General features: G+C 45.3%; 2 protein-coding genes across 3 annotated transcripts in view; both read left to right on the forward strand.

Annotated features, from left to right (window-relative positions):
• The window catches only part of LOC127929211 (uncharacterized), a 49094-nt gene extending 25989 nt beyond the window's left edge, over positions 1-23105 (forward strand). Inside the window, exons 1-2 of one of the 2 annotated variants that reach the window (XM_052517089.1) lie at positions 21570-22145; positions 22295-23105. In XM_052517089.1, the coding sequence (XP_052373049.1) occupies positions 22340-23089 (750 nt within the window). In that variant the 5' untranslated portion in view covers positions 21570-22145; positions 22295-22339 and the 3' untranslated portion in view covers positions 23090-23105. Of the gene's footprint in view, positions 1-21569; positions 22146-22294 lie in introns of those variants that run through there. The other variant, XM_052517090.1, reaches the window with a different exon arrangement.
• LOC118372906 (complexin-2-like) lies at positions 728-27716 on the forward strand. Its single transcript, XM_035758941.2, has 4 exons — positions 728-863; positions 13027-13171; positions 17490-17677; positions 27477-27716. The coding sequence occupies exons 2-4, from the start codon at positions 13141-13143 to the stop codon at positions 27672-27674; spliced, it is 417 nt and encodes a 138-aa protein (XP_035614834.1). The 5' UTR covers positions 728-863; positions 13027-13140; the 3' UTR covers positions 27675-27716.
• Positions 27717-27758: the final 42 nt, after the last annotated feature.

Genomic DNA, 27758 nt, shown 5'->3' on the forward strand with positions numbered 1-27758 from the left:
ACTGAAGTCTTCCTGTTCTGTAGGCCTGTAGGTTCTCTACTGAAGTCTGCCTGTTCTGTAGGCCTGTAGGTTCTCTACTGAAGTCTTCCTGTTCTGTAGGCCTGTAGGTTCTCTACTGAAGTCTGCCTGTTCTGTAGGCCTGTAGGTTCTCTACTGAAGTCTTCCTGTTCTGTAGGCCTGTAGGTTCTCTACTGAAGTCTGCCTGTTCTGTAGGCCTGTAGGTTCTCTACTGAAGTCTTCCTGTTCTGTAGGCCTGTAGGTTCTCTACTGAAGTCTGCCTGTTCTGTAGGCCTGTAGGTTCTCTACTGAAGTCTTCCTGTTCTGTAGGCCTGTAGGTTCTCTACTGAAGTCTGCCTGTTCTGTAGGCCTGTAGGTTCTCTACTGAAGTCTTCCTGTTCTGTAGGCCTGTAGGTTCTCTACTGAAGTCTGCCTGTTCTGTAGGCCTGTAGGTTCTCTACTGAAGTCTGCCAAATAGCATATTGGGTCCTAAATAACGATATAACAACACAATGTAAACTGTCTTTATCCATCTCTAAAGCAAGTTAACCCTTAGGCTTTGATTCCATGAAAATTATTTCACAAAAAGTCACATCCATGACCAGAAATAACCATTTGGTGTCCATGAAATGCACTACATCCAGATTTCAACAATTCTAGGAGATACAAAAAATGTGAACTGTGTAAATTGTGATTTTTTTGTTTGTTGTATTTTTGGAGTAGCTTGAAGTGGAAGTGTGAATAGTGAAGGGGTGGTCGGGGCTGAGGGCGGGCGATACTACTCATCACCAAACGGTGGAGAACAGACAGACTGGTTGGTTGGGGACCGAGAGAGACGCCGCCTGACTTTCTTCAGCTGCTCCAAGGTTTGTAAAACAACTCATATAACGCACCCCTTTCTCCGATCACTGGGGAACGGGTGTGTACCATAGCTGGGAACACGTTTTGACTTTCCACTTTCGCCTGGTACTGAAACCAGCTAGGCTACTGGTGGTGCGAACTGGAGTCGACAATGGAGAGAGGGTTGAGCACGCGCTGGTTTCAAGGCGTGTTGAGTTGTTACTTTCAGCACCATGTTGTTAGAAAAACATGTAAAGAGTGATCATGGTTGTTGCTTATTTTACCGCCATAGTAGGTGGGGGGAAAACGTGTGTCCTCCTCAAAGCTATTGAGCGGCGGGGGAGAAAAGAGTGATGCGTGTGTGGCGCTGATGTTTTCCGTCAACAGACGGTTGTTGTGCGTGCATTAGATAGCCTACTGAGACGCTCTACTCGATGAGCGATCGGTCTGAACATGTATTGATTGGGTTGTTCAAGTTATACATGCATTTTTATATAGGTATGTTGTATGCGTAGACCCATGTGTTTTTGTTGAGGGTGTAGGTTACCCGTCTGTTGAAATGGACCAGATCTCACGTTATGGACACCTTAAATATTTGATGTTATGCTGAATGGATTAGCCTAAATATTAATGCTATATGCACTCACACTTTGTGGGTGGGTGAGTGTGAGAGTGTGTGAGAGAGAGAGAATACATAAGTATATAGGCTTCAGAAAAGTGCGTGTACAGTAGCCTATCAGAGCTTGGAGGCAGCCAACCCTACAGTTCATTCATGTAATCCTCGTTCATGTTAAGTGCGAGAACATTGTGGATAAAGATTTCATGAAATTCAGTGAGCTCATCCACAACCTTTCAATCACTTTTAAGACTACATAGATTGCATTCTATACATCCAATACAAAAAAAGGTTCGTGTAACACACCTACAGTATATGTTGTAATAATTGTATAGCTGTAATACTAGCCTACAGCCTCCAGCAGATGCCGAGGGTAAACTGCCACCCAGGCTTGCCTGTCACCTAGTTGGAAGGAGATTAATCATCTTGTCAAAAGTGGGCTGTAGATGACAGATGTGGAGATGGTTTGACGATTCCTGTGTGCGTTCTATTCTGTTAGCAGTGCAGCAGAGGAGAGGGAGAGGGAGAGGGAGAGGGAGAGGGAGAGGGAGAGGGAGAGGGAGAGGGAGAGGGAGAAAAAAGAAAGAAAGAGGCCCAGCCTAGCTGCAGGCAGGGACTGAGCTGCTGAACCATAAAAACTCCTGTTACAATTACCTGGACAAATGATCCCTTTAGGAGCCCGTGGTGAGGATGTTGTCATACAGGTCCAAAGGATCAGGTTCAGTCTGTATTTCAGTACCCAGTAGACATGGTGTTTCCCAAATGGCACCCTATTCCATATATAGTGCACTACTTTTAACCAGTGCCAAATGGCACCCTATTCCCTATATAGTGCACTACTTTTGACCAGAGGAGCTGATTGTAGTTGAATAGATCTTCTAGAGCTGAAGTACCAGATAACGGATATGGTTTCTAATCTGTAGCTGCAATGGTATGCTGGTGGTACCAAAAACTGCATGGATAGAGCTTGTAATCTATAGCTGAAATGGTACCAGATAATGAATATAGTTTCTAATCTGTAGCTGAAATAGTACCAGATAATGGATATAGTTTCTAATCTGTAGCTGAAATGGTACCAGATAATGAATATAGTTTCTAATCTGTAGCTGAAATAGTACCAGATAATGAATAGAGCTTCTAATCTGTAACTGAAATAGTACCAGATAATGAATAGAGCTTCTAATCTGTAACTGAAATAGTACCAGATAATGAATAGAGCTTCTAATCTGTAGCTGAAATGGTACCCGATAATGAATAGAGCTTCTAATCTGTAGCTGAAATGGTACCAGATAATGAATAGAGCTTCTAATCTGTAATTGAAATGGTACCAGATAATGAATAGAGCTTCTAATCTGTATCTGAAATGGTATGCTGGTGGTCCCTAAGAACTGCATGGAGAGAGCTTGTAATCTGTAGCTGAAATGGTATGCTGGTGGTCCCTAAGAACTGCATGGAGGGAGCTTGTAATCTGTAGCTGAAATGGTATGCTGGTGGTCCCTACGAACTGCATGGAGGGAGCTTGTAATCTGTAGCTGAAATGGTATGCTGGTGGTCCCTAAGAACTGCATGGAGAGAGCTTGTAATCTGTAGCTGAAATGGTATGCTGGTGGTCCCTAAGAACTGCATGGAGAGAGCTTGTAATCTGTAGCTGAAATGGTATGCTGGTGGTCCCTACGAACTGCATGGAGAGAGCTTGTAATCTGTAGCTGAAATGGTATGCTGGTGGTCCCTAAGAACTGCATGGAGAGAGCTTGTAATCTGTAGCTGAAATGGTATGCTGGTGGTCCCTAAGAACTGCATGGAGAGAGCTTGTAATCTGTAGCTGAAATGGTATGCTGGTGGTCCCTAAGAACTGCATGGATAGAGCTTGTAATCTGTAGCTGAAATGGTATGCTGGTGGTCCCTAAGAACTGCATGGAGAGAGCTTGTAATCTGTAGCTGAAATGGTATGCTGGTGGTCCCTAAGAACTGCATGGAGAGAGCTTGTAATCTGTAGCTGAAATGGTATGCTGGTGGTCCCTAAGAACTGCATGGAGAGAGCTTGTAATCTGTAGCTGAAATGGTATGCTGGTGGTCCCTAAGAACTGCATGGATAGAGCTTGTAATCTGTAGCTGAAATGATATGCTGGTGGTCCCTAAGAACTGCATGGAGAGAGCTTGTAATCTGTAGCTGAAATGGTATGCTGGTGGTCCCTAAGAACTGCATGGATAGAGCTTGTAATCTGTAGCTGAAATGATATGCTGGTGGTCCCTAAAAACTGCATGGATAGAGCTTGTAATCTGTAGCTGAAATGGTATGCTGGTGGTCCCTAAGAACTGCATGGAGAGAGCTTGTAATCTGTAGCTGAAATGGTATGCTGGTGGTCCCTAAGAACTGCATGGAGAGAGCTTGTAATCTACACACACAGCACAGTAACATACACTGTAGTGACATCATATTCATTCGCAGACAAACTGAGATAGTCAAATTATGATAATGGATTGGTGTTGGCATACCCTCAAAATGGTCAATTATTGTTTCCACAAGTAGTTAGCAGCACGTCATTAATATTTTCCTGTGTAGTGTTTACGGTAGCCTAACAGTACAGATCAACACTGTTGTTATTACGCTAGGTGTTGAAGATGAGAACACTGCATCATTTTGACAGAGGCTATATAGACCCCACCGTGTAGAGGGAGGGAGTTCCCAGGACCTCCAAGTGAGACTCAAACCATCGCCACTACTCTGCTTTGGCACCTCTCAGCAGGGGGGCAATGAGACAAGACACCAGGGGTGTTGTTCAATGAGCTGAAATGTTCACATTCTTCACAACACTGCAGATATTACCTCTCAAGAGAATTATCTTCAGTTATAGTCACAGCGGTGTATATTCAACCTCAAACCGATAGCACAACGGCCCTCAAGGAGCTACACGGGACTTTGTGCAAACTGGAAACCACATATCCTGAGGCGCATATATTTTTAGCTGGGGATTTTAACAAAGCAAATTTGAGGAAAACGCTGCTGAAGTTCTATCAACACATTGCCTGTAGAACTCGCGCTTCAAAAACTCTCGACCATTGTTACTCCCCCTTCCGGGATGGCTACAAGGCCCTCCCCCGCCCTCCTTTTCGGCAAATCAGATCACAACTCTTTTCTGCTCCTCCATTCCTATAGGCAGAAACTCAAACAGGAAGTACCCGTGCTAAGGTCTATTCAACGCAGGTCTGACCAATCGGAATCCATGCTTCAAGATTGTTTTGATGATGCAGACTGGGATATGTTCCATGTTGCCTCTGAGAATAACATTGACTTGTATATGGACATAGTGACTGAGTTCATCAGGAAGTATACAGAGGATGTTGTTCCCACTGTGACTATTAAAATCTAACCAAACCAAAAATATTGGATAGATGGCAGCATCCGCATTTAACCATGGCAAAGTGACTGGGAATATGGTCAAATGCAAACAGTGTAGTTATTCCCTCTGTAAGGCAATCAATTGATTTAGTGTTCCATTATTAAAGTGACCAGTGATTCCATGTCTATGTATATAGGGCAGCAGCTTCTAAGATGCAGGTTTGAGTTATCGGGTGGTAGCCGGCTAGTGATGGCTATTTAACAGTCTGATGGCCTTGAGATAGAAGCTGTTATTTAGTCTCTCGGTCCCAGCTTTGATGCACTTGTACTGACCTAGCCTTCTGGATGATAGCAGGGTGAACAGGCTGTGGCTCAGGTGGTTGAGGTCTGGGAGGGCAGGTAGTTTGCCCCCCCGGTGATGCATTGTGCGGACCGCACCACCCTCTGGAGAGTCTTGCGGTTCAGGGCGGTGCAGTTGCCGTACCAGGCTGTTATCCAGCCCGACAGGATGCTCTCGATTGTGCATCTGTAAAAGTTTGAGGGCGCGACGAGAGATGCTGTCTGGGCCAGCAGCCTTGCGAGGGTTAACACGTTTAAATGTTTTAGAGAGGGAGAGAGAGGGAGGGCACAGTCCTTGTTAGCGGGCCGCAACGGTGGCACTGTATTATCCTTAAACCGGGCAAAGAAGGTGTTTAGTTTGTCTGGAAGTGTGACGTCAGTGTCCGTGACGTAGCTGGTTTTCTTTTTGTAGTCCATTATTTCCTGTAGATCCTGCCACATACGTCTTGTGTCTTAGCTGTTGAATTGCAACTCCACTTTGCCCCTGTATCGGCATTTTGCTTGTTTGATTGCCTTGCGGAGGGAATAACTACACTGTTTATATTCAGCCATATTCCCAGACCTCTTTCCATGGTTAAAACCGGTGGTTAGCGCTTTTAGTTTTGCGCGAATGCTTCCATCCATCCACGGTTTCTGTTTTGGGTAGGTTTTAATTGTCACCGTGGGTACAACATCTCCAATGCACTTCTTTATAAACTCAGAGTCAGAGTACAAGTCGATGTTGTTCTCTGAGGCTGACCCAAACATATTCCAGTCCGCGTGATCAAAACAATCTTGAAGCGTGGATTCCGATTGGTCAGACCAGCGTTGAATGGGTCTAGTCTCTGTTACATCCTGTTTGAGTTTCTGCCAAAAAGACGGTAGGAACAAGATGGCGTCGTGGACGAATTTGCCGAAGGGATGGCGGAGGAGGGCTTTGTATGCATCCTGGTTCTGAGGTCACCGATAGGCCAATAACAGATCCCAGGAACCTGGTTCTGAGATCACCGATAGGCCACTAACAGACCCCAGGAACCTGGTTTTGAGGTCACCGTTAGGCCACTAACAGACCCCAGGAACCTGGTTCTGAGGTCACCGATAGGCCACTAACAGACCCCAGGAACCTGGTTCTGAGGTCACCGATAGGCCACTAACAGACCCCAGGAACCTGGTTCTGAGATCACCGATAGGCCACTAACAGACCCCAGGAACCTGGTTCTGAGGTCGCCGATAGGCCAATAACAGACCCCAAGAACCTGGTTCTGAGGTCACCGATAGGCTACTAACAGACCCCAGGAACCTGGTTCTGAGGTCACCGATAGGCCACTAACAGACCCCAGGAACCTGGTTCTGAGGTCGCTGATAGGCCACTAACAGACCCCAGGAACCTGGTTCTGAGGTCACCGATAGGCCACTAACAGACCCCAGGAACCTGGTTCTGAGGTCACCGATAGGCCACTAACAGACCCCAGGAACCTGGTTCTGAGGTCACCGATAGGCCACTAACAGACCCCAGGAACCTGGTTCTGAGGTCGCCGGTAGGCCACTAACAAACCCCAGGAACCTGGTTCTGAGGTCGCCGATAGGCCACTTACCGGCCAGCAGCACTTGGCTTTCTCTCTTTTATTTCACTAGGAGGAGAAAACCCATTGTGGGCTCATTGAACCACTCCAGACAAACAAATTAGCGCCACAGTACAATACCATGCAGATGACTGAGAGATGTTGTTGAGACTGGTACAGTACAATACCAGACAGATGACTGAGACATGTTGTTGAGACTGGGGCAGTACAATACCAGACAGATGACTGAGAGATGTTGTTGAGACTGGTACAGTACAATACCAGACAGATGACTGAGAGATGTTGTTGAGACTGGTACAGTACAATACCAGACAGATGACTGAGATATGTTGTTGAGACTGGGACAGTACAATACCAGACAGATGACTGAGAGATGTTGTTGAGACTGGTACAGTACAATACCAGACAGATGACTGAGATATGTTGTTGAGACTGGGACAGTACAATACCAGACAGATGACTGAGAGATGTTGTTGAGACTGGGACAGTACAATAGCAGACAGATGACTGAGAGATGTTGTTGAGACTAGGACAGTACAATACCAGACAGATGACTGAGAGATGTTGTTGAGACTGGGACAGTACAATACCAGACAGATGACTGAGAGATGTTGTTGAGACTGGTACAGTACAATACCAGACAGATGACTGAGAGATGTTGTTGAGACTGGTACAGTACAATACCAGACAGATGACTGAGATATGTTGTTGAGACTGGGACAGTACAATACCAGACAGATGACTGAGAGATGTTGTTGAGACTGGGACAGTACAATACCAGACAGATGACTGAGAGATGTTGTTGAGACTGGTACAGTACAATACCAGACAGATGACTGAGAGATGTTGAGACTGGGACAGTACAATACCAGACAGATGACTGAGAGATGTTGTTGAGACTGGGACAGTACAATACCAGACAGATGACTGAAAAAATGTTATTGAGACCTATCTAAAAATATTTTCTGCTCTTATGCAGAGTAATGCTCTGCTCTGGTCCACAATCATTGTAGAAGCACTGATAGGTCTCGCTATGATAGGTCTCACTACCATGGACCTCACTATGATGGGTCACACTACCATGGGCCTCGCTGTGATAGGGTCTCACTACCATGGGCATCCCTATGATAGGCCTCACTACCATGGGCCTCACTACCATGGGACTCGCTATGTTAGGGTCTCACTACCATGGGCCTCTCTATGATAGGTCTCACTACCATGTGCCTCGCTATGATAGGCCTCACTACCATGGGCCTCGCTATGATGGGTCTCACTACCATGGGCCTCGCTATGATGGGCCTCGCTTTGATAGGTCTCACTACTATGGGCCTCACTACCATGGGCGTCGCTATGATGGGCCTCGCTACCATGGTCTCGCTATGATAGGCCTCACTACCATGGGCCTCGCTACGATGGGCCTCGCTATGATGGGCCTCACTACCATGGGCCTCGCTATGATGGGTCTCACTACCATGGGCCTCGCTATGATGGGTCTCACTACCATGGACCTCGCTATGATGGGTCTCACTACCATGGGCCTCGCTATGATAGGCCTCACTACCATGAGCCTCACTACGATGGGCCTCGCTACCATGGGCCTCACTATGATGGGCCTCGCTTAGTAAGCATCTCATGCCTCCTCCTCCTCCTCCTCTCTGATCTGGTCCTCCTCCTCCTCCTCCTGTCTGACCTGGTCCTCCTCCTCCTTCTCTCCTCGTCCTCCTCCTCCTGTCTGACCTGGTCCTCCTCCTCCTCCTCCTCCTCCTCCTCCTCCTCCTCCTCCTCCTCTCTGACCTGGTCCTCCTCCTCCTCTCTGACCTAGTCCTCCTCCTCCTCCTCCTCCTCCTCTCTGACCTGGTTCTCCTCTTCCTGGTCCTCTTCCTGGTCCTCCTCCTCTCTGACCTGGTCCTCCTCCTCCTCTGACCTGGTCCTCCTCCTCCTCTGACCTGGTCCTCCTCCTCCTCCTCTCTGACCTGGTCCTCCTCCTCTCTGACCTGGTACTCCTCCTCCTCCTCTCTGACCTGGTACTCCTCCTCCTCCTCTCTGACCTGGGACTCCTCCTCCTCCTCCTCCTCCTCCTCCTCCTCTCTGACCTGGTCCTCCTCTCTGACCTGGTCCTCCTCCTCCTCTGACCTGGTCCTCCTCCTCCTCCTCCTCTCTGACCTGGTCCTCCTCCTCCTCTGACCTGGTCCTCCTCCTCCTCCTCCTCCTCCTCCTCCTCCTCCTCCTCCTCCTCCTCTCTGACCTGGTCCTCCTCCTCCTCTCTGACCTGGTCCTCCTTCTATCTGACCTGGTCCTCCTCCTCCTCCTCCTTTCTGACCTGGTCCTCCTCCTCCTCTGACCTGGTCCTCCTCGTCCTCCTCCTCTCTGACCTGGTCTGGTCCTGCAGCTGCTACTGTTTCACCTCCTATCCTGACAGAACAATGGTTCTGGGTTCCCTTCTCTCTCACTGCCTCTAGCTGATGTAAGAAGTGGTTGTCCTGGTAGCAACCCCTAAAACCTGTCACTGTAAAGCTATCTGGCTTGTTTCAGCCAATCAGAGTGCAGTAGGAGGGAAGACCGTTTGGAGCTCTGTACGGAACACACAGGTGCTGTATTCATTGTTTCTCCCCAAATATAGTCATTAGATTCATCAACCTTTAAAGGAGCGTCACTGAAGACAAGGTGTGTTACAATGATATTTACATTTTAAAAGGCTAATTGATCATTAGAAAACCCTTTTGCAATTATGTTAGAACAGCTGAAAACTGTTATTCTGATTAAAGAAGCAATGAAACGGGCCTTCATTAGACTAGTTGAGTATCTGGAGCATCAGCATTTGTGGGTTCGATTACAAAAAGGGCTCTCAAAAAGTGCTCTTCATTGACGAGTCGCAGAATGAGAGTTACACCGAGGCCTGTACTCTGGAGCGGGATCGATTTGGAGGTGGAGGGTCCGTCATGGTCTGGAGCGGTGTGTCACAGCATTATCGGACTGAGCTTGTTGTCATTGCAGGCCATCTCAACGCATGTCTGGGAGCTGTTGGATCAGAGGGTGAGGGCAGGGGCCATTCCCCCCAGAAATTTCCGGGAACTTCCAGGTCCCTTGGTGGAAGAGTGGGGTAATATCTCACAGCAAGAACTGGCAAATCTGTTGCAGTCCATGAAGAGGAGATGCACTGCAGTACTTAATGCAGCTGGTGGCCACACCAGATACTGACTGTTACTTTTGATTTTGATCCCCCTTTGTTCAGGGACACATTATTCCATTTCTCTTAGTCACATGTCTGTGGAACTTGTTCAGTTTATGTCTCAGTTGTTGAATCTTTTGTTATGTTCATACAAATATTTACACATGTTAAGTTTGCTGAAAATAAACGCAGTTGACAGTACAGTTTATATACTGTATATTTGGCAACCCCACTGCAGTTCCCCTACGACCCCCGAGTTTGAATACCCCTGACCTAGAGACTTGAAACTTTGTATGAAGTTGTTTTTCCTCGTGCTGAACAGATTTGCCTCAAGAAACCCATATGGCCCGTCAGGACAGATTTTCCTACATCTTGGATATTTTGGAAAAGTTCTTCTCGTGAACCACGAGTCCAAATAACAACAAAGCTAAGGGATGTAAGGGTTTTCCTGAGGTGAAGGAGAAGCGGACCAAAATGTGGCGTGGATATTGCGATCCATGTTTAATGAAACAAAGTAAACACGAATCAAAAACAATAAACGAAAACCGAAACAGCCTAATACTGGTGCAAAGTAACACAGAGACAGTAACAAGGACAATCACCCACAAAACCCAACACCAAACAGGCTACCTAAATATGGTTCCCAATCAGAGACAATGACGAACACCTGCCTCTGATTGAGAACCATATCAGGCCAAACATAGAACTAGACATGTAACATAGAATGCCCACTCAGCTCACACCCTGACCAACCAAAACATACAAAGCAAACTATGGTCAGGGTGTGATAAGGGATTGGTTAAGAGATGACTGAGTTATTGATAAATCAGGAAATCAGATTTTACGTGTCCATTTAAATCGTTTGTAAATCCATTTCACAATGGCCTATCAACTTGAAGCTTTTTAGGGTCATCAAGTTTGCCGTTGATTAAAAAAAACTGGGTCTGGACTGACTTCTTGGGGTTGTAGAGTCGACAACCATCTACATCCGCATAGAGTTCTACTCTATGACAACAACCATCTACACCCGCATAGAGTTCTACTCTATGACAACAACCATCTACACCTGGACAACCATCTACACCCGCATAGAGTTCTACTCTATGACAACAACCATCTACACCTGCATAGAGTTCTACTCTATGACAACAACCATCTACACCCGCATAGAGTTCTACTCTATAACAACAACCATCTACACCTGGACAGAGTTCTACTCTATAACAACAACCATCTACACCTGGACAACCATCTACACCCGCATATAGTTCTACAACCATCTACACCTGGACAGAGTTCTACTCTATGACAACAACCATCTACACCTGCATAGAGTTCTACTCTATAACAACAACCATCTACACCTGGACAACCATCTACACCCGCATATAGTTCTACAACCATCTACACCTGGACAGAGTTCTACTCTATGACAACAACCATCTACACCTGCATAGAGTTCTACTCTATAACAACAACCATCTACACCTGGACAACCATCTACACCCGCATATAGTTCTACAACCATCTACACCTGGACAGAGTTCTACTCTATGACAACAACCATCTACACCTGCATAGAGTTATACTCTATAACAACAACCATCTACACCTGGACAACCATCTACACCTGCATAGAGTTCTACTCTATAATAACAACCATCTACACCTGCACAGAGTTCTACTCTATAATAACAACCATCTACACCTGCACAGAGTTCTACTCTATGACAACAACCATCTACACCTGGACAGAGTTCTACTCTATAATAACAACCATCTACACCTGCACAGAGTTCTACTCTATAATAACAACCATCTACACCTGCACAGAGTTCTACTCTATGACAACAACCATCTACACCTGCATAGAGTTCTACTCTATAATAACAACCATCTACACCTGCACAGAGTTCTACTCTATGACAACAACCATCTACACCTGGACAGAGTTCTACTCTATGACAACAACCATCTACACCCGCATAGAGTTCTACTCTATAACAACAAGTAACCAGAATATAAAAACACTCTGTTCTAATGTTGTTGCCACTATCTCCATTATAATACGTTCTTGTTAATTGGAGATACCTTTCCCAGATGAAGAGTAGCAGTGGCTAATGCAGGGCGAGCACTCAGCTCAGTGCTGATGCCCTATAGAATATGGGATGCATCCCAAAGTACACCCTATTCCCTACATAGTGCACTACTTTTAACCAGAGCCCTAAAAGTAGTGCACTATATAAGGAACATGGTTCCATTTGGGACGCAAGCCTACATCTCAACAGCTCTTGACTGGAGCTCATCAGGCCCACTGTGTGTTTATGGACATGAGGCTCTTCTCTTAACCCCTCTGGGTCTCAAGCACATAGTCACTGTCATCCCAAACCACTTATGACCCCTCGCCTCTCAACAACAAAAAAGAGTACCCTTAATATTGATCCTAGGGGCCTCTGGGGAATGGGATTGTCTTTCAATGGGGGACCAGAGTGACGTCTGGGAGGTGAAATATCCAGCAGCAGCTGTGATGGTTTACTGTAGCAGGAAATCTACTCTGTTCTAATAGAGCTCAGTGAGGAGATACTGTAGCAGGAAATCTACTCTGTTCTAATAGAGCTCAGTGAGGAGATACTGTAGCAGGAAATATACTATATTCTAATAGAGCTCAGTGAGGAGATACTGTAGCAGGAAATATACTATATTCTAATAGAGCTCAGTGAGGAGATACTGTAGCAGGAAATATACTATATTCTAATAGAGCTCAGTGAGGAGATACTGTAGCAGGAAATATACTATATTCTAATAGAGCTCAGTGAGGATATACTGTAGCAGGAAATATACTATATTCTAATAGAGCTCAGTGAGGATATACTGTAGCAGGAAATACTATATTCTAGTATATTCTAGTATATTCTAATACTATATTCTAATAGAGCTAGAAATACTATATTCTAATAGAGCTCAGTGATGATGTATTGACATAGAGATTGAAACATCTTTATGCTCTACACACACACACACACACACACACACACACACACACACACACACACACACACACACACAAGCCCTACCGCCTCAACCATACCTAGCCCCTGTCCATATCCTTTGCCAACATCTTCCGGTAAACTGGTTTGTCTTTCTCTCTCCTTTGTCTCCACAGGTTGGATCAAGAGGTAAACACAGACTGAGGAAGGCAACAGAGACCTGGTAAAGAAGAGGCGACTAAATGCACAGTTGTGTTTGTCTGTAGAAGACCAGAGTATCAGAAGGAACCATGAATTTTGTGATGAAGCAAGCCTTAGGTGGTAAGTACTGTATACACTGCTATATGAACGTGTCAATATTATGGACATCTGTTCACCATGCGTGGGATCTGATGTTTGTCCTCAGTGGAGCACGTACCTCTTGACATCTTGAAAATACAAACTGAATTTGGAAGAACTGCTAAACTATAAACAAGTCAAACAAGTTGCCTGGTAAACTTATTGTAGACAACATACTGTAATGTAAAGCTATGATCAGTATTTAGGAATTAAATGCTCACAATTTATGACCAGTTTCTGGTTCTAGCTCTCAGAGAGAAGCAATATTCAGCTCAACCTATAGACTCAGATACAGCTCCATCATTTATATCTATAGTCAACTCAACCTAAAGACTCAGATAGAACTCCATCATTTATATCTATAGTCAACTCAACCTATAGACTCAGATAGAGCTCCATCATTTATATCTATAGTCAACTCAACCTATAGACTCAGATAGAGCTCCATCATTTATATCTATAGTCAACTCAACCTATAGACTCAGATAGAGCTCCATCATTTATATCTATAGTCAACTCAACCTCAGATACAGTTCCATCATTTATATCTAATACTTTTTTATTTAACCTTTATTTAACTAGGCAAGTCAGTTATGAACAAATTATTACTTACAATGACAGCCTAGTGGGGAACAGTGGGTTAACTGCCTGTTCAGTGGCAGAACGACAGATTATTACCTTGTCAGCTCGGGGATTCGATCCAGCAAACTTCCGCTTACTAGTCCAACGCTCTAAACATTAGGCTACCTGCTGTGTAAAAGCTGTGTAGATTTACTTGTCACTGCGGGTGAACTCTGTCTAGAGGTCAATGCATTCTTAAATCAACTTCCTGATTTGGGTCAACCAGTTGAATAACTATAGGTAATAAAACTACATTTAGACCTCTCTTGTCAATCCAATCCTCCTTTCCGCTGATGGGCTTGGTGCAAATTGCCTTCCTGGAAAGGGGCGGTGGCCGTGGGATGACCTTTCATGTGGTTGGTCTGGCCTTGGTGCAGATTGTAATGTCATTGGCCTGGGAGGCTGGGGATGGGGGATTGATGGCGGCCTGAGACTGGAGCTGGGGGAAAGCTGGGGGGGTGGGGGGCTGAGGCTGTGAGATGGAGGGCTGAGTTAGGATGGGGCTCTGGGGGGCTGGGGGTACAGTTAAATATATATATATATATATATATATATATATATATATATATAAATCAGTTATATCTACCATAGAATACAGTTATATCTACCATAGAATACAGTTAAATCTATCATAGAATACAGTTAAATCATAGAATACAGTTATATCTACCATAGAATACAGTTATATCTACCATAGAATACGGTTATATCTATCATAGAATACAGTTATAGATATATATTAATATATATATATATCATAGAATACAGCTATATCTATCATAGAATACAGTTCTCTATCATAGAATACAGTTACATATATATATATATATATCATAGAATACAGTTATATATATCATAGAATACAGTTATATCTATCATATAATACAGTTCTCTATCATAGAATACAGTTATATATATATATATATATCATAGAATACAGTTCTCTATCATAGAATACAGTTATATATATCATAGAATACAATTATATCTATCATAGAATACAGTTCTCTATCATAGAATACAGCTACAGTTCATCTTCATTAGCTCTTCTTGATGCTGGTCATCATTTTAAAAGTTAATCCCAAAGTGTCCAACATTTAGGTTTACTTTTGACATACGAGGGCATGATTTACCAATGAGGGTCATCCATTATTCAAATGAGTTCCATTCTCCAATCTTCCCCCTGTCCCTAACACATTTTTCAGCAGCAACAGCATTTTGACTAGCAGCCTGTGGAAGCCAATGGGCCATGTCCCCTGTTTTTCTCTCTCCCGCTCTCTCCCGCTCTCTCTCCCTTCTCCCTTCTCTCTCTCTCTCTCTCTCTCTCTCTCTCTCTGTCTCTCCCTCTCTCTCTCCCTTCTCTCTCTCTCTGTCTCTCTCTCTCCCCCTTCTCTCTCCCCCTTCTCTCTCTCTCTTCCTTCCCCACTCTCTCTCTCTCTGTCTCTCTCTCTCTCCCCCTTCTCTCTCTCTCTCTCTATCCGTTTTCACGCTAGGCTATACAAAACACGCTTTTTGCCATGCAGTCAAAGGGTTAGTTATGGTGATTCATAAGACTGTTGAAAGATGATTTGTCCCAGTCTGTGTCCTTCCCATTCCTCTGAATATATCAAACGAGAGCTTTGTTAGAATATATAATTGAGGTATTAAAAAAATAATTACCATCAAGTCAAAGAATGTATGACGAAAGACCACTTTAGCACTTAGCTCCAAATTGCATTCTTTGTGTGGAAGGACAAATGGTGACCCAACTACTAACGGTATGGTGTAGGGCAAGCTGGACACAAGGGACGGGGAGGACATGTGCAAAAGGACAATGACAGTGATATCCAATGGAGAGAGAGGCTGTCTCTGTAACCGGTGTGAAATGGCTAGCTAATTAGCGGCGTGCGCTAATAGCATTTCAATCGTTGACGTCACTCCCTCTGAGACCTTGAAGAAGTTGTTTGCCTTACTCTGGGAAGTTTGGAGCACTGTTTATTATTGGTCTATTAACTCATTTACCGACAGGTGATGTCACCAGGCAGGCCAAAACTCCATCCCGCCAAAACAGGCTGACATTTCAGGTGTTTTTTTTTGTGTTTTTTTTGTTACACAGCTCTAACACTAAAAGTGTATTATCATAATTTTCACAATTTCACAGTATTATTCCAACCGTACAGTGTGGAAATATATATAACATAGGAAAATCACATTTTTGACTGCACTGGGCCTTTAAGAATGATGAACAACATCTTTGTTTATACTGTATAAAATGTACATTGCACATTCATAGCCACAGTTTTTTTTTAAATGTATTTAATTAACCTTTATTTAACTAGGCAACAAATTCTTATTTACAATGACGGCCTAGGAACAGTTGTCACGATCGGCAGGAGAGACAGACCAAGGCGCAGCGCGATTAAAGTTTCACATCTTTTAATAAAGCGAAACTTCCAAACAAAACAATGAACAAGCAACGAACTGTGACATCAGTGGTGCTACATGCAAATACACAAAACACAATATGGAGGTGGGAGAAAGGGTTTCCTACATATGATCCCTTAATTAGAGGCAACGATTACCAGCTGCCTCTAATTGGGAACCATGCCAACCAGCAACATAGAAATAGAATGACTAGAACACCCCCCCCTAGTCACGCTCTGACCTAAACACCATAGAGAACCGAGGGCTCTCTATGGTCAGGGCATAACAACAGTGTGTTAAACTGCCTTGTTCAGGGGCAGAACGACAGATTTTTTTTACCTTGTCAGCTCAGGGATTCGATCCAGCAAGTTCATGGAAATCTCACTACGACCACCCTCTCTTTTTACTTCAAATGGACCTTAACTGAATTAGGCCTAATTGATTAATATCTCATTCTTGAAGCTTGAAAGTACCCTTTAGCGTTCTAAGGAGGGAATTCATCACTCTTCTTTCAATAGATCTTTGCCTTATTTTTATTTATTTTACCTTTATTTAACTAGGCAAGTCAGTTAAGAACAAATTGTTATTTACAATGAAGGCCTAGGAACGGTGGGTTAACTGCCTGTTCAGGGGCAGAACGACAGATTTGTACCTTGTCAGCTCGGGGGTTTGAACTTGCAACCTTCCGGTTACTAGTCCAACGCTCTAACCACTAGGCTACCCTGCCGCCTCTACACTCTAACCACTAGGCTACCCTGCCGACTCTACACTCTAACCACTAGTCTACCCTGCCGCCTCTACACTCTAACCACTAGGCTACCCTGCCGACTCTACACTCTAACCACTAGTCTACCCTGCCGCCCTGGATGATCATATACAGGGCATTTGGAAAGTATTCAAGACCCCGCCCCCTTTTCTACGTTTTGTTACGTTACAGCCGTATTATAAAATGTATTCGATTTTTTTTTTCCTTGTTGATCTACACACAGTTTTTACACATTTCTGCAAATGTTTTAAAAATTAAAAACACAAATACCTTTTTTTTACATGTTTACGTACATGTTTACGTGTTCAGACCCTTTGCTATGAGACTCGAAATTGAGCTCAGGTGCATCCTGTTTCTATTGAAAAAACCTTTGAAATGTTTCCACAACTTGATTGGAGTCCACCTGTGGTAAATTTAAGTGATTGGACATGATTTGGAAAGGGCACACACCTGTCTACAGTATTTTATTTGAATGACTTCTGGCTCTGTGTGTGTGACTGTTTCCTCAAGGGGCCACTAAAGACATGGGGAAAATGTTAGGAGGAGAGGAGGAGAAGGATCCAGAGGTCGCGAAGAAGAAGAAGGAGGAAGAGGAGGAGAGACAGGAGGCACTGAGACAACAGGAAGAGGAGAGGAAGGATAAGCACCGGAAAATGGAGGCAGAAAGAGAAGTCGTACGACAGTCCATCAGAGACAAGGTGAGCACTGCAGCAGTCCACAAACTAGTCTGAAACTATTTTACATTCAATGTAGCCCCCCCCCGCCCCCCTTTAAAAAACTCTTACATTTCTCCAGCCCCAACTTTCACCTGTATACTGTACATAAAAATGTGTTTTGTTGTTCTTTTAATCCTAGATTGCCCCTTTAATGTAAATTAGAAATAATGTACAGAGCCGTCAGAAAGTATTCATACCCTTTGACTTATTCCACATTTTGTTGTGTTACAGCCTGAATTTAAAATGGATTAAATATATTTTGTGTCTAATCCATAAGGGGTATGTGTGTAGACATTTTTGCTAATTTATTGAAAATTAAATACAGAAATGTCTCATTTACATAAGTATTCACACCCATGAGTTGTGTGTTAGAATTACATGTTAGAAAACATGTGTTAGAAAACATGTTAGAATCACCTTTGGCAGCTATTACAGTGGTGAGACTGTCTGGGTGGGTCTCTAAGAGCTTTCCACACCTGGGTCTCTAAGAGCTTTCCACACCTGGGTCTCTAAGAGCTTTCCACACCTGGGTCTCTAAGAGCTTTCAACACCTGGACTGTACAATATTTGCCCATTATTATTTTCAAAATTCTTCAAGCTCTGTCAAATTGGTTGTTAATCATTTCTAGACAACTATTTTCAGGTCTTGCCATAGATTTTCAAGTAGATTTAAGACAAAACTGTAACTCAACCATTCAGGAACATTCATTGACCGCTTGGTAATCAACTCTAGTGTAGATTTGGCCTTGTGTTTTATGTTATTGTCCTGCTGAAAGGTGAGTGCATCCCCCAGTGTCTGGTAGAAAGCAGAACGAACCAGGTTATTGTCCTGCTGAAAGGTGAGTTCATCTCCCAGTGTCTGGTGGAAAGCAGGCTGAACCAGGTTATTGTCCTGCTGAAAGGTGAGTTCATCCCCCAGTGTCTGGTAGAAAGCAGACTGAACCAGGTTATTGTCCTGCTGAAAGGTGAGTTCATCTCCCAGTGTCTGGTAGAAAGCAGACTGAACCAGGTTATTGTCCTGCTGAAAGGTGAGTTCATCTCCCAGTGTCTGGTGGAAAGCAGACTGAACCAGGTTATTGTCCTGCTGAAAGGTGAGTTCATCCCCCAGTGTCTGGTAGAAAGCAGACTGAACCAGGTTATTGTCCTGCTGAAAGGTGAGTTCATCTCCCAGTGTCTGGTAGAAAGCAGACTGAACCAGGTTATTGTCCTGCTGAAAGGTGAGTTCATCTCCCAGTGTCTGGTAGAAAGCAGACTGAACCAGGTTTTACTCTAGGATTTTACCTGTGCTTAGATCCATTCCATATTTTATTTTATCCTTGAAAACTCCCCAAAATTACAATCATACCCATAACATGATTCAGTAATGTGTTGTATCGAAATAAAAACGTTGAATTCAGGACAAAAAGTGAATTACTTTGCCACATTTCTTGCAGTATTACTTTAGTGCCTTGTTGCAAACAGGAAGCATGTTTTGTAAAATTGTTATTCTATACAGGCGTACTTCTTTTCACTCTGTCATTTAGATTTGTTATTGAGGAGTAACTACAGTGTTGTTGATCCATCCTCAGTTTTCTCCTATCACAGCCATTAAACTCTGTAACTGTTTTAAAGTTGCCAATCTCCTCATAGTGAAATGCCTGAGCGGTTTCCTTCCTCTCTGGCAACTGAGTTAGGAAGGACACCTGTATCTTTGTAGTGACTATGTGTATTGGTACACCATCCAAAGTGTATTCGCCCAGGAGCTAGCAACGCTAGCTAACGCACACAGATTAGCATCACTGTAGTGCTATTCACTCAACTGTACGACTTGATTAGTTCAGTGTTAGCTAGCTACATAGCTGTCTTTGTTTCCAAGATAATTGTGTAGTTTAGTGTGTGTAGCCTTGGAGTGATTATCTTAATTCACTGAGGTTCGCTAGCCAGCTATTTGTCGTCCTTAACGTAGGAGACTCTGCTAGCTAGCCAACAGCTAACAGCTAACAGCTAGCCAACGTCTACTGAATAGAACTCAACAACCCGGTCGCATTCACAGGTAGTATCACATTTTGTTTCGAATTCAATCACCGGTCAGGGAGTATCACATTTTCATTTCATTACAGTACAACGGTTTGATTTGTTTGATCGTAGCTAGCTACATAGCCGTCTTTGTTTCAAAGATAATTGTGTAGTCTAGACCGATTTCCTAGGTTAGCTAGCCAGCTATTGTCGTTCTTTTAACTCAACGTAACGTAAACAACACTGCTAGCTAGCCAGCTAGCCCCCGAATAGCAGCACTGTAGAATTATTACACTCAACGGAACGACTTGATTAGTGTAGTGTCAACAACGCAGCTACTGCCAGCTAGCCTACTTTAGCAGTACTGTATCATTTTAATCATTTTAGTCAATAAGATTCTTGCTACGTAAGCTTAACTTTCTGAACATTCGAGACGTGTAGTCCGCTTGTCATTCAATTTCCTTGCATTAGCGTAGCCTTTTCTGTAGCCTGTCAACTATGTGTCTGTCTATCCCTGTTCTCTCCTCTCTGCACAGACCATACAAACGCTCCACACCGCGTGGCCGCGACCACCCTATCCTGGTGGTCCCAGCGCGTACGACCCACGTGGAGTTCCAGGTCTCTGGTAGCCTCTGGAACTGCCAATCTGCGGCCAACAAGGCAGAGTTCATCTCAGCCTATGCCTCCCTCCAGTCCCTTGACTTCTTGGCACTGACGGAAACATGGATCACCACAGATAACACTGCTACTCCTACTGCTCTCTCCTCGTCCGCCCACGTGTTCTCGCACACCCCGAGAGCTTCTGGTCAGCGGGGTGGTGGCACCGGGATCCTCATCTCTCCCAAGTGGTCTTTCTCTCTTTCACCCCTTACCCATCTGTCTATTGCCTCCTTTGAATTCCATGCTGTCACAGTTACCAGCCCTTTCAAGCTTAACATCCTTATCATTTATCGCCCTCCAGGTTCCCTCGGAGAGTTCATCAATGAGCTTGATGCCTTGATAAGCTCCTTTCCTGAGGACGGCTCACCTCTCACAGTTCTGGGCGACTTTAACCTCCCCACGTCTACCTTTGACTCATTCCTCTCTGCCTCCTTCTTTCCACTCCTCTCCTCTTTTGACCTCACCCTCTCACCTTCCCCCCTACTCACAAGGCAGGCAATACGCTTGACCTCATCTTTACTAGATGCTGTTCTTCCACTAACCTCATTGCAACTCCCCTCCAAGTCTCCGACCACTACCTTGTATCCTTTTCCCTCTCGCTCTCATCCAACACTTCCCACACTGCCCCTACTCGGATGGTATCGCGCCGTCCCAACCTTCGCTCTCTCTCCCCCGCTACTCGCTCCTCTTCCATCCTATCTTCTCTTCCCTCTGCTCAAACTTTCTCCAACCTATCTCCTGATTCTGCCTCCTCAACCCTCCTCTCCTCCCTTACTGCATCCTTTGACTCCCTATGTCCCCTATCCTCCAGGCCGGCTCGGTCCTCCCCTCCCGCTCCGTGGCTCGACGACTCAGCCGAGCGGAAATGGAGGAAAACTCGCCTCCCTGCGGACCTGGCATCCTTTCACTCCCTCCTCTCTACATTTTCCTCCTCTGTCTCTGCTGCTAAAGCCACTTTCTACCATTCTAAATTCCAAGCATCTGCCTCTAACCCTAGGAAGCTCTTTGCCACCTTCTCCTCCCTCCTGAATCCTCCCCCCTCCCTCCTCCCCTCTCTGCAGATGACTTCGTCAACCATTTTGAAAAGAAGGTCGATGACATCCGATCCTCGTTTGCTAAGTCAAACGACACCGCTGGTTCTGCTCACACTGCCCTACCCTATGCTCTGACCTCTTTCTCCCTCTCTCTCCAGATGAAATCTCGCGTCTTGTGACGGCCGGCCGCCCAACAACCTGCCCGCTTGACCCTATCCCCTCCTCTCTTCTCCAGACCATTTCCGGAGACCTTCTCCCTTACCTCACCTCGCTCATCAACTCATCCCTGACCGCTGGCTACGTCCCTCCCGTCTTCAAGAGAGCGAGAGTTGCACCCCTTCTGAAAAAACCTACACTCGATCCCTCCGATGTCAACAACTACAGACCAGTATCCCTTCTCTCTTTTCTCTCCAAAACTCTTGAGCGTGCCGTCCTTGGCCAGCTCTACCGCTATCTCTCTCAGAATGACCTTCTTGATCCAAATCAGTCAGGTTTCAAGACTAGTCATTCAACTGAGACTGCTCTTCTCTGTATCACGGAGGCGCTCCGCACTGCTATAGCTAACTCTCTCTCCTCTGCTCTCATCCTTCTAGACCTATCGGCTGCCTTCGATACTGTGAACCATCAGATCCTCCTCTCCACCCTCTCCGAGTTGGGCATCTCTGGCGCGGCCCACGCTTGGATTGCGTCCTACCTGACAGGTCGCTCCTACCAGGTGGCGTGGCGAGAATCTGTCTCCTCACCACGCGCTCTCACCACTGGTGTCCCCCAGGGCTCTGTTCTAGGCCCTCTCTTATTCTCGCTATACACCAAGTCACTTGGCTCTGTCATAACCTCACATGGTCTCTCCTATCATTGCTATGCAGACGACACACAATTAATCTTCTCCTTTCCCCCTTCTGATGACCAGGTGGCGAATCGCATCTCTGCATGTCTGGCAGACATATCAGTGTGGATGACGGATCACCACCTCAAGCTGAACCTCAGCAAGACGGAGCTCCTCTTCCTCCCGGGGAAGGACTGCCCGTTCCATGATCTCGCCATCACGGTTGACAACTCCATTGTGTCCTCCTCCCAGAGCGCTAAGAACCTTGGCGTGATCCTGGACAACACCCTGACGTTCTCAACTAACATCAAGGCGGTGTCCCGTTCCTGTAGGTTCATGCTCTACAACATCCGCAGAGTACGACCCTGCCTCACACAGGAAGCGGCGCAGGTCCTAATCCAGGCACTTGTCATCTCCCGTCTTGATTACTGCAACTCGCTGTTGGCTGGGCTCCCTGCCTGTGCCATTAAACCCCTACAACTCATCCAGAACGCCGCAGCCCGTCTGGTGTTCAACCTTCCCAAGTTCTCTCACGTCACCCCGCTCCTCCGCTCTCTCCACTGGCTTCCAGTTGAAGCTCGCATCCGCTACAAGACCATGGTGCTCGCCTACGGAGCTGTGAGGGGAACGGCACCTCAGTACCTCCAGGCTCTGATCAGGCCCTACACCCAAACAAGGGCACTGCGTTCATCCACCTCTGGCCTGCTCGCCTCCCTACCACTGAGGAAGTACAGTTCCCGCTCAGCCCAGTCAAAACTGTTCACTGCTCTGGCCCCCCAATGGTGGAACAAACTCCCTCACGACGCCAGGACAGCGGAGTCAATCACCACCTTCCGGAGACACCTGAAACCCCACCTCTTCAAGGAATACCTAGGATAGGGTAAGTAAGGGTAAGTAATCCTTCTCACCCCCCTTCTCCCCCAACAAGATTTAGATGCAAGTGGCTGTTCCACTGGTGGTCATAAGGTGTATGCACCAATTTGTAAGTCGCTCTGGATAAGAGCGTCTGCTAAATGACTTAAATGTAAATGTAAATGTGTAATTAATAACTTCACTATGGTCAAAGGGATATTCAATGTTAGAATTCTTATTTTTACCCATCTACCAATACGTGCCCTTCTTTGTGAGGCATTAGAAAACCTCCCTGGTCTTTGTGGTTGAATCTGTGTTTGAAATTCACTGCTCAACTGAGAGACCTTACAGATCATTTTGTGTGTGGGGTACAGAGATGAGGTAGTCATTCAAAAATCATGGTAAACATTATTATTGCACATAGAGTGAGTCAAATCAAATCAAACTATATTTGTCACATGCGCCAAATACAACAGGTAGACCTTACAGTGAAATGCTGAATACAACAGGTTCGACCCTACAGTGAAATGCTGAATACAACAGGTTCACCTTACAGTGAAATGCTGAATACAACAGGTGTAGTAGACCTTACAGTGAAATGCTGAATACAACAGGTGTAGTAGACCTTACAGTGAAATGCTGAATACAACAGGTGTAGTAGACCTTACAGTGAAATGCTGAATACAACAGGTTCACCTTACAGTGAAATACTGAATACAACAGGTGTAGTAGACCTTACAGTGAAATGCTGAATACAACAGGTGTAGTAGACCTTACAGTGAAATGCTGAATACAACAGGTTCACCTTACAGTGAAATGCTGAATACAACAGGTGTAGTAGACCTTACAGTGAAATGCTGAATACAACAGGTGTAGTAGACCTTACAGTGAAATGCTGAATACAACAGGTTGGACCCTACAGTGAAATGCTGAATACAACAGGTTCACCTTACAGTGAAATGCTGAATACAACAGGTGTAGTAGACCTTACAGTGAAATGCTGAATACAACAGGTTGGACCCTACAGTGAAATGCTGAATACAACAGGTTCACCTTACAGTGAAATGCTGAATACAACAGGTGTAGTAGACCTTACAGTGAAATGCTGAATACAACAGGTTGGACCCTACAGTGAAATGCTGAATACAACAGGTTCACCTTACAGTGAAATGCTGAATACAACAGGTGTAGTAGACCTTACAGTGAAATGCTGAATACAACAGGTTGGACCCTACAGTGAAATGCTGAATACAACAGGTTCACCTTACAGTGAAATGCTGAATACAACAGGTGTAGTAGACCTTACAGTGAAATGCTGAATACAACAGGTGTAGTAGACCTTACAGTGAAATGCTGAATACAACAGGTTCTGGACCCTACAGTGAAATGCTGAATACAACAGGTTCACCTTACAGTGAAATGCTGAATACAACAGGTGTAGTAGACCTTACAGTGAAATGCTGAATACAACAGGTTGGACCCTACAGTGAAATGCTGAATACAACAGGTTCACCTTACAGTGAAATGCTGAATACAACAGGTGTAGTAGACCTTACAGTGAAATGCTGAATACAACAGGTTGGACCCTACAGTGAAATGCTGAATACAACAGGTTCACCTTACAGTGAAATGCTGAATACAACAGGTGTAGTAGACCTTACAGTGAAATGCTGAATACAACAGGTTGGACCCTACAGTGAAATGCTGAATACAACAGGTTCACCTTACAGTGAAATGCTGAATACAACAGGTGTAGTAGACCTTACAGTGAAATGCTGAATACAACAGGTTGGACCCTACAGTGAAATGCTGAATACAACAGGTTCACCTTACAGTGAAATGCTGAATACAACAGGTGTAGTAGACCTTACAGTGAAATGCTGAATACAACAGGTTGGACCCTACAGTGAAATGCTGAATACAACAGGTTCACCTTACAGTGAAATGCTGAATACAACAGGTGTAGTAGACCTTACAGTGAAATGCTGAATACAACAGGTTGGACCCTACAGTGAAATGCTGAATACAACAGGTTCACCTTACAGTGAAATGCTGAATACAACAGGTGTAGTAGACCTTACAGTGAAATGCTGAATACAACAGGTGTAGGTAGACCTTACAGTGAAATGCTGAATACAACAGGTTGGACCCTACAGTGAAATGCTGAATACAACAGGTGTAGTAGACCTTACAGTGAAATGCTGAATACAACAGGTTGGACCTTACAGTGAAATGCTGAATACAACAGGTGTAGGTAGACCTTACAGTGAAATGCTGAATACAACAGGTTAGACCTCAGAGTGAAATGCTGAATACAACAGGTTAGACCTTACAGTGAAATGCTGAATACAACAGGTTCACCTTACAGTGAAATGCTGAATACAACAGGTTGGACCCTACAGTGAAATGCTGAATACAACAGGTTAGACCTTACAGTGAAATGCTGAATACAACAGGTTAGACCTCAGAGTGAAATGCTGAATACAACAGGTTAGACCTTACAGTGAAATGCTTACTTACAAGCCCTTAACCAACAATGCAGCTTTAAGAAGAAAAAAAGAGAAGTAAAAAAAGTAAGAGATAAGAATAACAAGTAATTAAAGAGCAGCAGAAAATAACAATAGTGAGACTATATACAGGGGGCACCGGTACAGAGTCAATGTGCTGGGGGCACCGGTACAGAGTCAATGTGCTGGGGGCACCGGTACAGAGTCAATGTGCTGGGGGCACCGGTACAGAGTCAATGTGCTGGGGGCACCGGTACAGAGTCAATGTGCTGGGGGCACCGGTACAGAGTCAATGTGCTGGGGGCACCGGTACAGAGTCAATGTGCTGGGGGCACCGGTACAGAGTCAATGTGCTGGGGGCACCGGTACAGAGTCAATGTGCTGGGGGCACCGGTACAGAGTCAATGTGCTGGGGGCACCGGTACAGAGTCAATGTGCTGGGGGCACCGGTACAGAATCAATGTGCTGGGGGCACCGGTACAGAGTCAATGTGCTGGGGGCACCGGTACAGAGTCAATGTGCTGGGGGCACCGGTACAGAGTCAATGTGCTGGGGGCACCGGTACAGAGTCAATGTGCTGGGGGCACCGGTACAGAGTCAATGTGCTGGGGGCACCGGTACAGAGTCAATGTGCTGGGGGCACCGGTACAGAGTCAATGTGCTGGGGGCACCGGTACAGAGTCAATGTGCTGGGGGCACCGGTACAGAATCAATGTGCTGGGGGCACCGGTACAGAGTCAATGTGCTGGGGGCACCGGTACAGAGTCAATGTGCTGGGGGCACCGGTACAGAGTCAATGTGCTGGGGGCACCGGTACAGAGTCAATGTGCTGGGGGCACCGGTACAGAGTCAATGTGCTGGGGGCACCGGTACAGAGTCAATGTGCTGGGGGCACCGGTACAGAGTCAATGTGCTGGGGGCACCGGTACAGAGTCAATGTGCTGGGGGAAATGGTTAGTCAAGGTAATTGAGGTAATATGTACATGTAGGTTGAATTATTAAAGTGACTATGCATAGATAATAACAGAGAGTAGCAGCAGCGTAAGGGGGGTGCAAATAGTCTTCGTTGCCATTTGATTAGCTGTTCAGAAGTCTAATGGCTCGGGGGTAGAAGCTGTTTAGAACCCTCTTGGACCTAGACTTGGCGCTCCAGTACCGCTTGCCATGCGGTAGTAGGGAGAACAGTTCATGACTAAGGTGGCTGGATTCTTTGACAATTTTTAGGGCCTTCTTCTGACACCGCCTGGCATAGAGGTCCTAGATGGCAGGAAGCTTGGCCCAGTGATGTACTGGGCCGTGGTTTCCGAATCCGAGCAGTTGCCATACCAGGCAGTGATGCAACCAGTCAGGATGCTCTCGATGGTGCAGCTGTATAACTTTTTAAGGATCTGAGGACCCATGCCAAATCTTTTCAGTCTCCTGAGGGGGAATAGGTTTTGTCGAGTCCATACAACTTATTATGTGACTTGTTAAATAAATGTTTACTCCTGAACAGCCCCATAACAAAGGTGTTGAATACTTATACATTTTTTAATTAGTAAAAAAAAAACATCTTAAAACATAATTCCACTTTGACATTATGGGGTATGGTGTGTAGGCAGGTGACAAAAAAACATGTCAATTCAACACGTTTTAATTCCACTTTGACATTATGGGGTATGGTGTGTAGGCAGGTGACAAAAAAAACATGTCAATTCAACGCGTTTTAATTCCACTTTGTAACACAACAAAATGTGGAAAAAGTCAGTGTGCGAATACTTTCTGAAGGCAATATAGGTCCAAGAATCAAACCTTGTGGAACACCATATGACCTCAACAGGGGCGTGGGGGGCGTTACTTCTTTGAAAGTGACATCCTCATACAGTATATACTGCATAGTGTTAACTCTCTGCCCTTCATCCGCGCAGTATGGACTGAAGAAGAAGGAGGAGAAGGAGGCGGAAGAGAAGGCAGCCATGGAGCAGGCCTGTGAGGGGTCTCTGACGCGCGCCAAGAAGGCCATCCCAGCCGGGTGCGGAGACGAGGACGACGAGGATGAGGAGAGCATTCTGGACACCGTCCTCAAGTTCCTCCCTGGACGTCTGCAGGACATGTTCAAGAAGTAATGAACACATCAACAATAACAACAACTACACATGGTTCAGTCCAGCCAGGGGAGGGGGAGGGGAGATCTGGGACTGGGGGAGGGG

The sequence above is a fragment of the Oncorhynchus keta genome, chromosome 4 (genome assembly GCF_023373465.1).
Source record: "Oncorhynchus keta strain PuntledgeMale-10-30-2019 chromosome 4, Oket_V2, whole genome shotgun sequence".
NCBI lineage: Eukaryota > Metazoa > Chordata > Actinopteri > Salmoniformes > Salmonidae > Oncorhynchus > Oncorhynchus keta.

Excerpts from the sequence above, each read along its gene's own strand:
- LOC118372906 (XM_035758941.2), top strand. The coding sequence starts at position 13,141 with ATGAATTTTGTGATGAAGCAAGCCTTAGGTG. Across the intron at positions 13,172-17,489 it reads GATGAAGCAAGCCTTAGGTG|GGGCCACTAAAGACATGGGG; the intron begins GTAAGTACTGTA and ends TGTTTCCTCAAG. Across the intron at positions 17,678-27,476 it reads GACAGTCCATCAGAGACAAG|TATGGACTGAAGAAGAAGGA; the intron begins GTGAGCACTGCA and ends TCATCCGCGCAG.